At 44.6% G+C, this 18079-nt stretch overlaps 1 protein-coding gene across 4 annotated transcripts in view; it reads left to right on the forward strand.

Moving 5' to 3' along the window:
* The window catches only part of pot1 (protection of telomeres 1 homolog), a 44383-nt gene that overhangs the window by 16501 nt on the left and 9803 nt on the right, over positions 1 to 18079 (forward strand). For 3 of the 4 annotated variants that reach the window (XM_041849493.2, XM_041849495.2, XM_041849496.2), the window contains exons 2-10: positions 3801 to 3934; positions 4388 to 4460; positions 5445 to 5545; positions 7144 to 7251; positions 7359 to 7427; positions 7795 to 7921; positions 12210 to 12340; positions 13799 to 14092; positions 14954 to 15109. In XM_041849493.2, the coding sequence (XP_041705427.2) occupies positions 3815 to 3934; positions 4388 to 4460; positions 5445 to 5545; positions 7144 to 7251; positions 7359 to 7427; positions 7795 to 7921; positions 12210 to 12340; positions 13799 to 14092; positions 14954 to 15109 (1179 nt within the window). In that variant the 5' untranslated portion in view covers positions 3801 to 3814. The remainder of the gene's footprint in view (positions 1 to 3800; positions 3935 to 4387; positions 4461 to 5444; positions 5546 to 7143; positions 7252 to 7358; positions 7428 to 7794; positions 7922 to 12209; positions 12341 to 13798; positions 14093 to 14953; positions 15110 to 18079) is intronic. The other variant, XM_041849494.2, reaches the window with a different exon arrangement.

The raw sequence follows: 18079 nt of genomic DNA on the forward strand, positions 1-18079 counted from the left end.
GGCTAACAGGGAGGCTAAGGCAATGGCATCCAGCTGTCTATTGGTTAGAGAAGGATTGTTGTTTGGTACTCCAAAAATAGCAATTTCTGCGCTAGGCTGCAACTTCATATCAAATGCTTCAGAAAGGGTTTTAGATATAGTGGACCAATAATCTGCCAGATGGGGACAGGACCAGAACATGTGGGTCAAGTCCACCAAGGAGCCTTTACACCTGTCACATGTACCATCAATATTTGGGTAGAATTTGGAAAGTCTGGCCTTACTGAAATGGATATGGTGAAGTACCTTAAACTGTACAAGGCTGAGCCGGGCACAAGAGGAGCTTCCATTGACCCTCAGTAAGATACCATTCCAGACTTCATCAGAGATCTCTCCACCAAGTTCCCTTTCCCATTCAGATCTGATTTTATTGAGTGACGGGTTATCAAGGGACATGATTATCTAAAAAATACGGGATATGAGTCCCTTTAGTTGAAAATGTGTTTTCAAAAGGGCATCCAGACCCGATCCGGGTGATATAATTGGAAAGGTTGGGCTTTGAGTGGGAATAAACTGGCAGATTTTGAAATACCTAAATAAACTTGAATGTGGTAAAATAAATTTGATAGCGAGGTCTTCGAAATTAGCAAAGGTGCTATCAATATAAAGGTCATTAAACTTAGTAAGGCCATTCCTCTGCCACAGCCTTAAAGCTGAATCCAGTTTGCCTGGAAGGAAGAGGTGATTATTACATATAGGACCTTGAATAGAGAAATCACAGAATGGTTGATGGATTTGAGTCCAAATTTTAAGAGTATTGACAACAATTGGATTGGATGTGTAGGGCGAAGCTGAAAGAGGAAGATTGGAGGTGACTAAAGCTGACAAAGAGGAAGAGAAACAGGAGTTGGCTTCTGTTTGACACCAATCAGTTCCTGGGGTGTGAAGCCAGTAAACAATCTTTTGTATATTCGCTGCCCAGTAATAAAACATAAAGTTAGGAAGGGCTAGTCCTCCGTGTGTTCTATCTCTCTGGAGGAATACTTTATGTATTCTTGGATTCCCACCGCCCCATAAAAAATAAAGATATAAGCTTATCCACTGAAGTGAAGCAAGACTTTGGTAAAAAAAAAAAAGAGGGAGACATTGGAACAAATACAGAAATCTGGGCAATACATTCATCTTGATACAATTCACTTTACCAGCTAAAGTAAAATAGAGAATACTCCATCTCTGAAAGTCCACTTTAAGTTTGCTAATCAGGGGAGTAAAGTTATCATCATGGAGGGAAGACAAGGTACGGGTGATATTGATCCCTAAATATTTAAAGCCAGACTTGGACATACGAAATGGAATAATATTCTGTGGAATTTGTAATGCTAATTCTTTAATAGGAAAACATTCACTTTTTGAGAAATTAAATGTATAACCTGAAAACACACCAAACCTACGCAGTAGGTCCACTACCTCAGGGACACACGCTTCAGGGTCTGAGATATATAAGTCATCTGCATACAAGGAAACTTTGTGTGCCAGTCCCCATCTGTAGATACCATGTATTGTGGTCCTCTGTCGCTCAATTGGTAGAGCATGGCGCTTGTAACGCCAGGGTAGTGGGTTCGATCCCCGGGACCACCCATACGTAAAAATGTATGCACACATGACTGTAAGTCGCTTTGGACTCCCAATCACAGCCGGTTGTGATACAGCCTGGAATCGAACCAGGGGGTCTGTAGTGACATCTCAAGCACTGAGATGCAGTGCCTTAGACCGCTGCGCCACTCGGGAGCCCTAAGTGTATGTAAACGTCTGACTTCAACTGTATATGTATGTGTGTGTGTGTGTGTGTGTGTGTGTGTGTGTGTGTGTGTTATATATATATATATATATATATATATATATAGGGGATTCAAAATGATCCAGACAATTACATTGATAGAAGCCACAATCTATTTGCTGATCCACCTTCTAAAAAAATTAAATAATGATAATAATTCTTGAGCCCCTTGATAAATGACTCCTCTGCTAATATTCAGTGGAGGCATGAAGCAGGGCCCTGGAAGATGGCAGTGCCAAAGGCTGTTAGCTTGTTTACGCGTGACTAATATAGTCTAACCATTGGCCAATGATAATGGACATCTGGGAACTTATCCACTCTCAATATTGAGGTCCTGCTTGGGAGTGTTCAGTTCAGGAGAGCATTATGTAATGTAGTGTAGTTTACGTCTAATTTGGTCCTCAATATCACTCAGTTGGTCAACCGCTACAGAACACTGGAATGTACTAACCTACAAACCCATAGTAGCCAATATTTCTCCCTCATTCTCCAGCATGATTCAGCCATTTAAACCTCTCCATCAATCATTTGTTTGGCTGAACTGGAATTAGCCTCTACTTAATGAGCGCCTTGTGGTTTGAAGGAGCCAGGCAGGGCTGGGGGTTGGAGACTGAGGAACGGGTGAGGCAGCTGTCTCTCCACCGCTGGGCCTAGGCCAGAGCGTCTGCCATTTCACTGGGTACAGGCTGGCACCAAGCTCCAGGGCTGTGGGTGGTATTTACAGCTGGTGCCTCTCTACCCCTCCTCAACCCCACTGTGTCACTGCCGCTGTTCTGAGGGTAAGATGCACATGGAGAGAGCCAAGAGCCAGACTATCCTCTTTTAGTTTTACATGGAGAGAGGATGTCAAAGACTGCCCTAGAGAGAGTTGTGACCGTGAGTGATTTATAGATAAAATTGAGATGTTCTTGGTTAAGTCGGAACGCTTTTTCAAAAGTAAGCAATTGACAGATCTAAGTACAATGAGCCTCCTAGCGGGCTCACATGTTTGTGCCTGTGGCTCCTTCCCCCTTGTCGAAATTGGAAGGAAAATCTTTAATTCTGACTGACTAAATGGTTAACTGACTGGCTGCCTCCAAGGCTGTTCTTCTTATTCTGCCGTTGGTGGGCACACAATGTAGCACTGTGGGAGTCGGATGCACCAGTCAAATACCTCCAAAACAAACAAGTACTCACACTGACAGGTAACAATCTAGCACCTGCTGGGAATGCATCTAAAACACCTCTCCTAAGGCTTTTGTGATATGCCAGCAGCATACCACCCTGCTTCCCACTGCTGGCTTGCCTATGAAGCTAAGCAGGGTTCGTCCTGGTTGGTCCCTGGATGGGACTAGATGCTGCTGGAAGTGGTGTTGAGGGCCAGTAGGAGGCACTCTTTCCTCTGTTCTAAAATAAAAAATATCCTGATGCCCCAGGGCAGTGATTGGAGACATTGCCCTGTGTAGGACTCCGTCTTTCAGATGGGACGTTAAACGGATGTCTTGACTCCCTGTAGTCACTAAATATCCCATGGCACTTATCGTAAGAGTAGGGGTGTTAACCCCGGTGTCATGGCTAAATTCCCAATGTAATTATCCCCAGCTTCCAATTGGCTCATTCATCCCCCTTCCTCTCCCCTGTAACTATTCCCTAGGTCGTTGCTGTAAATGAGAAAGTGTTCTCAGTCAACTTACCTGGTAAAATGCTTCTTGATGCATCAGTTATCTTTTGAAGTTTAGCCATTACATAGTAGGCCAATTTTTTTAAACAGATGTATCTGTTATCTCTGTGTTAATAGGCTACATACTGTATGGGCGGCAGGTAGCCTAGCGGTTAAGAGTGTTGGGCCAGTAACCAAAAGGTTGTTGGTTCAAATCCCTGAGCCGACTAGGTAAAAAATCGATGTGCCCTTGAGCAAGGCACTTGACCCTAATTTATCCTGTAAGTCGCTCTGGATAAGAGCGTCTGCTAATTGACTAAAATGTAAATGTATGTTTTTCATCAGGTATTCTTGAAGGCATGCCTGTCCATGTGGTCAAGGACGGGGCCGGTCCCAGCACCCAGGTTCCCGCTCAACCCCAGAGGATCTCCATTCCACTCCTCTGCCCTACCTCAGACTGCACTGGCAAGACTGTGAAGGTGTGTCTCGGTCAGGTCAAACCCTTCCATCACTCTTCCCTTCCCTTCCTTTCTTATATCTCCAGAAATCCCTCTCTTCTCCCTTTCTTGCATTCTCGCTCCTATCCTCCAGTGCCTGCTTTCTTGTTTTCACACTCCTTTCACTCGGTCTATTTATCCATGTACCTCTTTCGTTTCTCCACAGTTTTTAAACGTTTTATTTTTTTTACCTTATCCTTCTTCCAAGTACACTATGGGCAGATAATTGTAAAGCAGGCAAAGCAAGTAACAACAAATTCACTCCCCCTCCTCCATTTTCCGTCTAAGGGAGTTATGTGCTAATTGACTTGTGAAAAGATTTGTATGAAGTTAGGACTTGACCGATATGACTATAGTGGCAGCATATAAAACACTAATCGATGTAAATGTTTTACCATTCATCTAAAGTTTTGTATTTTTCTGCTATTCTGCCAGGGGAGAGTAGTTCACAAAGGGCCATTGGTATCCATGGGAGAAGACAACTATGTCCTGAAGACTGTGATTCAAGGTATTGTATATGAGAAAACATGTAGGCCTAGAATGATGTAGGCATATACAATGAAGGAGTGACTGCCCAATCACGCATTGGTTGAGTTTCCTTGGAGGGCATGTAGCTCGCTGTGTTAGATCTCAGCTGGCTCGATTGTCTCATTCCCACTGTAAGCCGTTCAGCTGGAATGGATCTTAATAGGATTGTTGAAAAAGGCAATTTCTTCTTTGTTGTGTCGGCCATGCTACACTTATCCCTCTGCATTATGATGAACATTCATACAGCAGCACTGCTTATTCAGAGAGAGTTATCTCGCTTGTTAATACAGTACTTCAAACCCATTTGAAATATTGCCCTGTTTCTCTGGGGCAAGTGTGAAATATGCCTTGTTTCTTTGTCTTGTGTATTAATTGTATTACCACACCAACTGTTAGTTGTGACTCAGAATTATCAGTACTATTTTTTTATTATGTTTTTCACTTTTTATGTGTTTTTCTGCTGACATTTCCACAACCCAGAGCGGTCGATTTATTTGGTCAAAAGCAGTGTTCATGACACACTGTTCACACCCCTCTTGTTGGCGGAGAGAATATGTTGCAGGTTTAAAGCTTATTTACTGCAATTCTACACATTTTGTCATGGCGTGTAGAGAACATTTTGCAGTTTTAAAGCTCATTTTCTTGCAATTCTATACATTTTGCCATAACTCAAAAATTACTACAAAATCTATAGGCTAAAAAACTTTAGCTGACATGGGCTAGTTGATCTGGACGTTTCTGACAAGTTCTAAATAGCTCTCTAAGAGATGCAATGACACATGACAAGAGGAAAACTGATTACGCACTACCCAATTTCGAAATTGGAGTTAGGTGACATTAATTGAACTGTAGCCCTAATAAGAGAATACCCTTATAAAGCCTTACAGGCTCTGAGGTATTTTCTGTATATGTCTTGCATCTGTCTAATTTGCTGCATGTGTACACTACCTTCTGCCTCCGTCAGAAGAAGACTCCCAACAGGACATGTCCCCAGATCACTCGTCCATCAATGTCATCCTGTTTGGTGCGCTGGCGAAGGACTACTCCGAATCCGTCAGTCAAGGGGTAGGTCTCCTACCATTCCCTATAGGATCTCAAACAAAGTGTAATAAATAAAGATCTGGTTGCATTCATGTGTAAGGGCACTTGAAAGTATCATGGTCCTGATTTGCACTTCATGAGGTCTGGGTACAAAAATCTGAATTGGAATGTAATGGTGTAGGTGGATGTGTTCTCTGACAGAATATAACACTGCATTTTGTTATTCACTTGTAACTGAATGCATATCCCCAGTTACATATTGTACCTGAATGCTTAGCCTCGAATGCATTTGTTTTACCAACCCTTTGAAGGCACGCAATGGATTCTTGTCAGAAAAGACAGACGCGCCTTTAGTCTTTTGTTTAGGGTTTTCAGTCAAAGGAATAAACAGAATTGTGTTGAATTGTGATTCTTGGCCCACTTTGTGCTGGGAAACAATGGGTTCTCTTTCTTTTTTGCTCACAAACCAGCTTTCATCCCAGCCTTCTTTCTCTCTTTTGGTCGTCACATATCCACAACATCATGCGTCAAAAGGTGCTGTGCATAAGCATGAAGCATGTGACAAGACGGCATTTCTTTGCTTTTAGGAGGGGGATAATCCTCGAAGAGATGATTGGAGCGTTAGCTGCTGTAGCACGCAGATCAGAGCTCTAGTCAGAGGCGTAGTGTTTGTGATCAAAATTGTAACACTACCAATGAGAGGGAGCGTCTTCCTTGTGGAGAGAGTTCTTATGCAATTATCGTCTACATTGAAGTAGATTAAGTCTGCAGTTTGATTTTAGGGATGCTATTCAGAGTCTGAGGATCAGAGAAACCCTTGTTAAGTGCAAAGGCACAGGATGTTAGTCATTTTGGTTATTTACGTCCTCTAGTCTGTAGTAGTGTTGACATCCCACATGCTCTCTCTGTGACAGTGTTGACATGCTCTGTAACGGTGGTGACAGATCAGCAAATCTTTCTATTAACCTGGATAAAATGACACTCAAAACCAGTGATAGGATTCAGGCATCCACGTCGTTTAAGACCAATGCACAAACAGGAAGCTGAATGAGCTGAGTGATGCACCAGTGTTAGACATGACTGACCTATTGTCTCAGAACACCCCTGAGAGGAGAAGAATATCACATTCTGAGCAGACGTAGCGGGAAAAGGGATTGGCTATCATGGCTGTAGAGTACTCTTGTCAAACAGTGGTTTGTGTAATCCACTGTAACATGATTCCTTTGTATCTCTCCCTTCCCTTTGTCTGCTGTTTGAGTTATGTCAGAGAACACTGTTAAACCGTTTGGAGGACAGTCACACACTGCTCCCCAAGAAAAATACAACTGGCTTATCTCTATTTTGAGTGTAGCATATTACTCACAAGCTGATATTTCTGCTATATTAAACGGTCCGTGCTATCCGGGATCCTTGGGACTTCCCTACCCCCCATTAAAGTTGAAATTTAAAATGGTTAGGGAAGGGTTATGGTTAATGTTAGGGTAGGATTTAGGGTAGGGACATCCCAAGGATCCCGGATAGCATTGACCTATATTAAACCTATTTTACACTGGTTTATTTTTGGGGGGAGGTGGTGTTATATCTCCTCTCTCTGTCTCTGCTGCATGTGTTTGTTCCCCCAGGACGTGCTGCTGGTGGCTGGCTTCACTGTGGGCAAGTCTCCCACAGCTCACAAAGACAAGCTCCATGCCTGTAACCTGCAGCTGGCTGGAGATGATGCCTGGGTGTATGTGAGTACATATTCAGGGAATGGGTTCCTACGTTGTTTGATAATTAAGGGAAGGGTTTAATAAAATGTGACCCCTAGTTTCCTGAAGTGCATTTCTCTGTGTCCTAGGTGTGGCCATCTACTGTAAGCCTGAGAGCATTTGTACCCAGCAAAAGAACCTCTCCAGTCAGCACTGAGGTCAGTCTGTGACCTCATTAGCTCAAAGACCTTGGTTTTATGGAGGCTGTCAGAAGATTCACATGTCATCAGATGGTTATCCCAATGTGAACCTGCGTGTGTCATGTTTTGTATGATCTTTTGATACTGAATACATGTAAAATAGCTGACCTATGGCCCTTCCACTTAAATCACTCTTACTGATCCCAAAACAGTTTTACTCTGTCTACTCTGTCAAACCGATCAATTTAGGGACTGACCTTATGTTTCATATCCAGTCTCTACTACTGACCGTTGTTCTCTCTCAAGTCATTTACAAATAGACATTCTCTCTTTACTTAAATTGTTGTCCGATCCTGAATGGTAATGTAGTAGTGTTTGTCTTCAGGTCACTAAGGCAGCGAAGGTGGTTAAGTATACCTACGCCCCACTGAGCGACCTGACGCCTGGGGTAGTGGTGAACGTCTACGCTGTGGTCACCTTCTTCAAGCAGCCATTCCGGACCAAGGGGACAGGTAGGTCAACTTGCCCTGCAAATGCACTAACATGGTATAGACAAATATGATAATATTCCACCAGCCCCATGTTGAGCTCAGTTCAAGGTGTTGGCTCTGTGCTAACATACTTTTCAGACAGAAAAGGACACACTTCCTACTCAGCAAAGCACTTTGAAGTCCATATTCAACCAACAGGCTGGTTGCTATGACTACTGGACCCCCTGACCTGCTGCTCCGAGATAATAAGGGGTTTGTTGGTGTGTCTGTAGGTGGTGTCATCCAGGGTAGGTTGGGTGGGGGTTACTGTACTGTTATCTCATTAAACAAGCGTTTGTAGAGGCGTAGTGTTTGGCGGGAGGGGGAGGTGAGGTGGAGGCTGGCAATTGGAATAAGAGGACCTCTCTCTGCACCCTCTCTCTAAGCACCCAACATCACAGGGTACATATGAGTCCTTGTGGTGTTGCTCAGCCCTTCGACTCGCAACCTTTGACTTGGAAGTGCTGCGACTGCCTTTTAACTGGGCTGCCCTTGCCGGGAGTCAGGCAGTGTGGCGAGGTTTGTTCACACAGAAAAAAACCTTGCTGAGGAGCTTTAGAAAGCGCAGAAGGGCAAGCAGAGTGGTTGTCCGAGGTAGGGGAACCTCGCTCTCATGCTGTTATACGAACATACTCTGTCCTAGCCTGTCCCTCCTGTCCTCATAGCACCTATTCTCTGACTCCTTTCTGTCCCTCCTGTCCTCATAGCACCTATTCTCTGACTCCTTTCTGTCCCTCCTGTCCTCATAGCACCTATTCTCGGACTCCTTTCTGTCCCTCCTGTCCTCATAGCACCTATTCTCGGACTCCTTTCTGTCCCTCCTGTCCTCATGGCATCTATTCTCTGACTCCTTTCTTCTCCTCCTCCCCCCCCCCCTCCTCTTCTCCTCCTCCCCCTCTTCTCCCCTCCTCTCCCCCTCTCCTCTCCTTCTCTCCCCCTCTCCTCTTCTCCCCTCTTCTCCCCCTCTCCTCTCCTCCTCTCCCCCCTCTCCTCTTCTCCCCTCCTCTCCCCCTCTCCTCTTCTCCCCTCCTCTCCCCCCTCCTCTTCTCCCCTCCTCTCCCCCTCTCCTCTCCTCTTCTCCCCTCCTCTCCCCCTCCCCCTCTTCTCCCCTCCTCTCCTCTTCTCCCCTCCTCTCCTCCTTCTCCTCTCCTCTTCCCCTCCTCTCCTCTCCTTCTCTCCCCCTCTGTAGCTCAGCTGGTAGAGCACAGCGCTTGTAACGCCAAGGTAGTGGGTTCGATCCCCGGGACCACCCATACACAAAAATGTATGCACGCATGACTGTAAGTCGCTTTGGATAAAAGCGTCTGCTAAATGGCATATTATTATTATTATTATATCCACCTAATATTCTTCATCTCTAGCTTCTCTTCAACTCTTTTATCGCCAATGGTTTTATTATGGTTGTCCAATAATAATCTCCAGAACAGAACAACCGGATACTCAACATTTACAGTGTCTGCTCTTTATTGCTACTATTCAAAACCAATTACTTTTTAAATTGTACAATACAAACACAAATTACAAAGTAAATTACAGCAGCCTGGATTAAACCACAGTCACTGAGTCACTGTGTCCTTGTGTAGTTAATCTCTGCCTTAACACACCCTAAGCATTGATCGAGCATTAGATCTTGTCATGCAAGCTGACATAAAGTGGTGAAAAATCAATCCTCATCCCACTCAACCGACCCTGTAGATATCGGACTTGATTTTGATGTACTGTACACTGTGCTGGGCCATCTTGTCCAATTGAATCAGTGGCCCAGAATGTCCGGAGGGAAAACTCTGCATGAAAGATCCATTTTGAATGCAAGTGCCTGTGATGCAAATGACAAAATCGCAATTATAAACTGGGTGGTTCGAGCCCTGAATGCTGATTGGCTGACAGCCGTGGTATATCAGACCATATACCACAGGTATGACAAAACATTTATTTTTACTGCTCTAATTACATTTGTAACCAGTTTATAATACCAATATGGCACCTCGGGGTATATGGTCAATATACCATGGCTAAGGGCTCCGCGTTGCGTTGTGCATAAGAACAGCCCTTAGCCATGGTATATTAGCCATATACCACACCCCCTCTGGCCTTATTGCTTAAGTATAGTTGATGGGAAAATGGGGCCTGAGCAAAGCGTGTATTAATGCTTTGCAAAGCTGTAATCTGTGCGTGATCCAACTTGCAACGTTTACCATTTTTTGTGGAAGTACCTTACAAAATAATTATTCTTCTGTGGTCAGGGGTTTGCTCTGCTTATTTTCACGAGGCGTTTACATAGCAAGCAAAACAAACTTGATATTATTTGAGGAGCACGACATTCACGAGCCAAGTCATTTATGCCTAGAGTTTGACCTGAGGGGACAGTCTGTTAGTAGTAATCTCTGAGCCACTCTTGTCTCGGTATGTACCGTAATGAAAGAAAGAGCTCAATAATGAATGACAGTAATAAGTCCATGGCTTTCCAATTCACATTTTCTAGTGTGTCTCCCAACGCCTGCAAACTGTACCTTGGGTCCTTTTTGTTTGTGGGAGCCTCATACAAAGAGTTCCCCCTTAAGCCAAACTGGATTGAGTAATGAGTGAATAAATAAAACAGCAGTGTTCGTAGGACAGCATTAACTGACCATGTATTGTCATGCTACTGAATCCTAGTGGCAGCAGTTAGAAGGGAGATATTAAGAGAATCCATCTGTTGAGACACAGTGGGGGTGGCAGATGGATGAGCCGCTTGGCTGGCTGACGCTACCCACTTGACTACACAGCGAAGAGAATACTGAGAGTTAAGTGTTAGCCAGATGACCCCTTACCACCCCTCGGCATAGAAACCTAGTGTTATTATATACCGTTTATTATGTACATCCATCTAGTACCGGGTCGGACCCCACTTTGCCTCCAGAACAGCCTGAATTCTTTGGGGCATGGATTCTACAAGTCGGAAACGTTCCACAGAGATGTTGGTCCATGCTGACGCGATGGCATCACGCAGTTGCTGCAGATTGGACGGCGATGCACCACTGCCACCAGCCTGTACCGTTGACACCAGGCAAGATGGGTCCATGGATTCAGGCTGCTTACGCCAAATCCTGACTCTGCCATCAGTATGACGCAACAGGAACCGGGATTCGTCAGACCAGGTTATGTTTTTCCACACCTCAATTGTCCAGCGTTGGTGATCGCGTGCCCACTGAAGCCGCTTCTTCTTGTTTTTTGCTGATAGGAGTGGAACCCGGTGTGGTCGTCTGCTACAGTAGCCCATCCATGACAAGGACCAACGAGTTGTGCGTTCCGGGATGCCGTTCTGCACACCACTGTTGTACTGCGCCGTTATTTGCCTGTTTGTGGCCAGCCTGTTAGCTTGCACAATTCTTGCCATTCTCCTTCGACCTCTCATCAACAAGCTGTTTTCACCCACAGGACTGCTGCAGACTGGATTTTTTTTGTTTGTCGCACCATTCTCGGTAAACCCTAGACACTGTCGTGTGTGAAAAGCCCAGGAGGGCGGCCGTTTCTGAGATCCTGGATCTGGCGAGCCTGGCACCGACGATCATACCACGCTCGAAGTCGCTTAGGTCCTCGTTTTACCTATTCTAACGTTCAATCAAACAGTAACTGAATGCCTCGATGTCTGTCTGCCTGCTTTATATAGCAAGCCACGGCAACGTGACTCACTGTCTGTAGGAGCGATCCATTTTCATGAATAAACTGTCCGGTGAGTGTCTTTCTTACATTGTGTACTGTTGTGTGCTGCTTTGCACAAACAGCATTTCAGACAAGCTCTACAATCAAATTGTCTTTGCGGGTGGACCTCTATTGCAGCATTCAATGGCCCTTGTAATTTAAATGAGACAAATCACTTCCAATAGAGCACTGTTTTTCGGCATTCCAGTCCTCGAGTACCCCCAAAAGTACACATTGTTGTAGACCCGAATAAACACACTTGATTCAAGTAGTCAAGGGTTTGATGACTAGTTTAATCAGGTGTGCTTGTCTGGGCTCCAAAATAAATGCGTTCCGTTGAGGGTATTAAGGACCAGAGTTGAGAAACACTGCATTAGAAAGGCAGCATAAGAAGGTTGAGAACAGACATTGCCTTTGAAAGCCAACGTCAAAGTATGTTTAAAGCAAGCAACCATTTTGGGATGTCTCAAATCACATTGCAATAAGATGTGCATACTAGGGCCCGTCTCAGTATTCATCAGACTGTCTTGTTGGATAGGCCATATCTGGAATTTGATCTGACAGTGGTCCTGACTTCTATCCCCAATAGATTACTGCTCCACACTGAAGATTACAGACCAATCAAATAAAAAAGTGGGCTGTACCATCTTTTGTGACAAGCTTGAGGAACACCCTAAAATCTTCAAAATGGGAGACATCATACGCCTACACAGAGTCAAGGTAAATGTGTGATCGGCAGGTAGCCTATCGGTTAAGAGCTTTGGGCCAGCAACCGGAAGGTCGCTGGTTCGAATCCCTGAGCCGACTAGGTGAACAATCTGTCAATGTGCCCTTGAGCAAGGCACTTAACCCTAATTGCTCCTGTAAGTCGGTCTGGATAAGACCGTCTGCTAAATGACTAAAATGTCAATGAGTGATGCTGAGACTCAGATTTTACACTTTTTAAAATGTATGCCAAACAAGAACCAATGATTGCAAAGTTAAACAAACCATTCAACTCTATGCACAATAACTACTTTTTTTTACTTTTAACCCCTTTTCTCCCAAATTTTGGGATATCCAATTGGTAGTTACAGTCTTGTGCCATCGCTGCAACTCCCCTAAAGACTCGGGAGAGGCGACGGTTGAGAGCCATGCGTCCTCCGAAACACGAGCCTGCCAAGCCGCACTGCTTCTTGACACACTGCTCGCTTAACCCGGAAGCCAGCCGCACCAATGTGTCGGAGGAAACGCCATCCAGCTTGCGACCGAGGTCAGCTTGCAGGCGCCAGGCCCGCCACAAGGAGTCGCTAGAGCGCAATGGGACAAGAAAATCCCGGCCGGCCAAACCCTCCCCTAACCCGGACGACGCTGGGCCAATTGTGCACTGCCTCATGGATCGAACCCGGGTCTGTAGTGACGCCTCAAGCACTGCGATGCAGTGCCTTAGACCACTGCGCCACTCGGGAGGCCACAAGGACTACTTTTAACGGAAAAAATAAAATAAATAAAAAATGACTTGAAGAACAGTGCCGACGCAAAGTTTGGTAACAGAATGACGGTTTGTGCTGTTGGTGCCGTCATTCTGTTACCAAACTTTGTATCTGTAAAATTATCTGAGGAAATTGTGAAAGGTCATCCTTGTGCGTAGAGTTGTATGGTTTGTTTAACTTTGCAATCATTGGTTTTTGGTTGACATGATTTTTAAGTGAAAAATCTTAGTCTCAGCATCATTTACATTTACATTTTAGTCATTTAGCAGACGCTCTTATCCAGAGCGACTTACAGTTAGTGAATACATTTTTTTTTTTTTATACTGGCCCCCCGTGGGAATCGAACCCACAACCCTGGCGTTGCAAACGCCATGCTCTATCAACTGAGCTACATCCCTGCCGGCTATTCCCTCCCCTACCCTGGACGACGCTGGGCCAATTGTGCGCCGCCCATGAGTCTCCCGGTCGCAGCCGGCTGCAACAGAGCCTGGATTCGAACCAGGATCTCTAGTGGCACAGTTAGCACTGCGATGCAGTGCCTTAGACCACTGCGCCACTCAGGAGCACTCTTTTACTGTGCTTGCCCAAGATTGATTCTGACCTTATTGTAATTTGAAATGAACTGATATTTAGGATGTGAGCCTTGCTGGAATGTTTGAGATTATCCAGATAGAGGTTCACAAAGCTCCATTTCTTTCTCTCTCAGACCCAGCTTTTTAATGGAGCCATCAGCCTTTTGACCAGCCATGGTTTCTCCGTGGTCACCTTTGACGGGACGGTGGGCAGCCCTGTGGTCCCTCGTACCTCCAGTGGGTCCTTCAAATTTGGGGAGGAAGATTGCCAGGCCGTGGAGGCCCTGCGCACGTGGGCAGCCAACCAGTCTCTGGTCCCTGCTGTGCCCTGTGTACCCCTGTCGGCAGTACAGCCCAAGACTTACTTTGACCTGACCTGCCAACTGCTGGCTAAAGCCCCTGTGGACAGCAGCTGCACCCTGTTGAAGGTAAGAACCAGGAAGAACCTTTTTACTCTTCTTTAGCGACTGTTTAGACCCGTCAGTTTGTTTTATTGTATTGAATCAGGTAGCTAGGAAACTCTGGAAATCCAATGGAAAACGTGATATTTTGGTCATCGGCTGGCTACCTTGTTGTACAGTGAATAAAACGTTTCAGACATTTAGCAAAGCATAATGATAAGAAAGACGGTCTGTGATTTAGCCTAGTGTATGTCTATGAGCATCCCTCTTAACAGTTTGTGGCTAAGGCAGGGAAGATGCTTTATTTCTCTTTTCAACTTATCTCTGCGAGCGCTTCATCTCCCTGCTTATACAGTTTGAAATATATATGAGGACTTGAAAAGACATGGGCTTAATACAATGATGCGGTTGTGAGTGTTGACGCTTTATGCCAAAGAACATACTCATTATGAGGTAGGAGCCGTGTCAACCCTCAGGGAATATGTCCTCATTGGGATGCCACTGCACTCAGTTTAATAATAGTCATATATGTTTACATAAGAGCCTTATTGTGGGTAATGACGCTGTGATAAACCACAGAACTGGAAGCCCATGACCCGCCTGTTTTGGGATGACAACGTGACATTTGCGGTAAAGATTACTAGTGTCTGGGGGGGCCATCTTGTGATGCCCTCTTTTTATTTGTTCACACTTTCTAGCTCATTCTTTAATTTTTTACACATAGACATTTGTATGGCAGTTGACAACTTGAGTCGTTGACTTGTTCTGTAGTTGTTGTGTTGTCTTCCTCTTCTTCAGTTTTTGGCTCTCCATCTCGTTCACTCTTTCTCTCTCTCTCCCTCTCTGTGGAAGTTCAAAATTATCAACCTTTTCCTTTTCTTTCTCCAGGTTTGGGACGGATCAAAGTGCCCTCACCCCCTGCTGGATGTGTTTGTGGAGCCCAACACTCTTGAAGGAAGTCCCACGTTGTCCAAGGACATAGCAAACCTCACAGCCAACGTCTTGGTCTACGACAACCATGTAGAGGTCTCCCGGCAGTTGAAGGTGAGAGGTCACATGACTCACTGTTGCTCAGCAATGTGGGACAGAAAACCACATCAGGTCCTTTGTGCTCGTCATCAATCCAGTGGTTTGACTTTGAAATACAGGCCTACCAGTCCGTGACGGTAGACTTACATGGCTGTGTGATTACACAGAGATAGAGGGGAGGGGAGGTACATTTTTTAAATAAAGTATTAGTGCCCTGTCACTACGTCAACACCTGAAGGTTTTGCCACGGGCTGTTTCTGCTGAGTCGTGCCCTAAATCAACGATGCAGTTTGACCTTCTGTCTGTCTCTCTCTCTCTCTCTCTCTCTCTCTCTCTCTCGTCTTCTAATAGTTCACTGTGTTCTCCTTCAAAATACAAACTCTTGAGTTCTTTGCTTTTTGCAGCGCCTCAGGCAAATCTGTTTTACTTTCTTCTCATTTCCCCTGCTGACTATAATAGCGATGAATATTTAAAATGCTACAATATGCATCGCTTTCTCACACGTTCCATTTCTTACTCTCTCTCCTTCTCCTTCTCCACCCTTCCTTTGAATGTATAATTCTGTCTTTCTGCTTGACAGAAGCAGCAAAGCTTTGATCCTCTGCCTTAGCGATCATCCTTATCAGTGGAGATAGGCGCTATTAGCATATGGTTGCATAATTGTATAATTTGTTAACCCCCTCCGACAACATTCCTCTTGTCACCAGGGTGGCCTGTCCACACCCACTCAACCTCTCGTCTGTAGGACACATCGGGGTCATCTGTAGGACACATTGGTGTTAACTCCATCAACAGCCCCTAGCCTAGACCAATGCAATGAGTAACATGTTGTGTTATGTGTAGCTAAAGTCAAAGCTCTCTTGATTAAGAAGAAGCAGTTTCACATTGTGCTATTTTATTAAGGATGAGAAGACAAAACTGTTAAATGGCACTTTAAATTAAGAGTTCTTCTGTTCCAATACTACTTCACTAAATCATATTTGTCATTAATCTCACTGTGTGTGGTTATTGTACATGTGTGCAAATTATTTCAATTATTATTTTTTGATCATTTAGCAGCTCTTATCCAGGGCGACTTACAGGAGCAATTAGGGTTAAGTGCCTTGCTCAAGGGCACATTGACCGATTTTTCACTTAGTCGGCTACCTGCTTCTGATACAGAAGAGGGATTATGTATCTGTTATGTATTGTGGTGAACCACCCATCACTGCTGTCCACTGGCCTAACTGTCCCTCATCATGGAAAAAATATTACCCATGTGACAGCAGAGAGATGACCTATGCTACACACACACACACACACACTCGCAAGAATTTAGCTGCACCTGCTAAAACATCTGCTAAACTGTGTATGCAATCAATAAACGTTCATTTGATACACACACGCAGACACAAATCCTATGTGGATACCATAATAAAAAGTTTAACAATTTTGTATTTCTGTCTTTTCGTTGTAACTGGGAGAAAAGAAGGTCAAAACAAAATGTTATCCTCAACACTTGTTTGTTTTTTTCTTTCTTTTTTTTTACACTGTAAGACAATTGATTTTGTCTTCACACATTCTCCAGTTATCTCAGACTTACTCCAACTCTGATTAGGTGGAATACAGTATTTAATATCATAGCCTCTTAAATGAAAGAGGATTTCTTTGACAGGAGTAATTTCATGCTTATCAATCGATTCACCCTCCCAAATAAAGCCTTTTCAGGGCAGATAAGTGTGAATAGAAATATTTCCCCATTTATCAATCTCCTCTGGCGAATCGTCAGTAATAGTGTGTGAAATTGGCAGAGCCGGCTATTGAGAAGATGGCTAGTTAGAGAAGAAAGGAGGTTATTAGGATAAAGGAAAATGAGAAAGAGGAGGGGAGGAAAATGAAAAGTGACCAATCGATCCGCCTCCGTTATGGTTTCCCTGTGGTCACCCTTACTGCATGGTGTCTCTGACACACACACACACACACACACACACACGACACTGCTAAAACAGCATGGTGTCTCTGACACACACACACACACACACACACACACGACACTGCTAAAACAGCATGGTGTCTCTGACACACACACACACACGATACTGCTAAAACAGCATGGTGTCTCTGACACACACACACACACGACACTGCTAAAACAGCAGGCTGTCTCTGACACACACACACACACGACACTGCTAAAACAGCATGGTGTCTCTGACACACACACACACACACACAACACTGCTAAAACAGCATGGTGTCTCTGACACACACACACACACGACACTGCTAAAACAGCAGGGTGTCTCTGACACACACACACACACGACACTGCTAAAACAGCAGGGTGTCTCTGACACACACACACACACACGACACTGCTAAAACAGCATGGTGTCTCTGACACACACACACACACACGACACTGCTAAAACAGCATGGTGTCTCTGACACACACACACACACGACACTGCTAAAACAGCAGGGTGCTTTCAGTTGCAGTCTGGTTACCACATTCTATTCTCCACACACTCAAACAGATATATCACCACACAGTGAGACAACATGGGGCCTCTAGCTTTCAATGGCACTGTTAACACACACTCTTATTGACCCCTACGTGCACACATTCATCATATAGTACACAACTGATGCGTCATAACTATACTTCTTATGCATTGCAGACCATATGCATGGGGGTATCTGGTTATCATATATGTGTCACCTACTTTTTAACATTACAGTACATTGAGCTATGCATGCAGGGGACTGGCAGATCTTTTTGTGCTTTGTCTGAAGTGCAGGACCGATTTGGATCCCCAGCCTCATTAATCTGCTTGGAAGGGTCCAGTGACATTGACCACAAAGTCATGATACTGTGGGATCATGCAAATCCAGCTGTATGTTTGTATGTCCTTAGACCAGAAAGAGGAACATGCCGTATCAGACCCGAAAATGACATGGTATTATCCAGCGTGGTCTCTTCCACTCTCTCTTCTTCTCTCTCTT

This window comes from Coregonus clupeaformis, chromosome 26, assembly GCF_020615455.1.
Source record: "Coregonus clupeaformis isolate EN_2021a chromosome 26, ASM2061545v1, whole genome shotgun sequence".
In the NCBI taxonomy this organism is placed as follows: domain Eukaryota; kingdom Metazoa; phylum Chordata; class Actinopteri; order Salmoniformes; family Salmonidae; genus Coregonus; species Coregonus clupeaformis.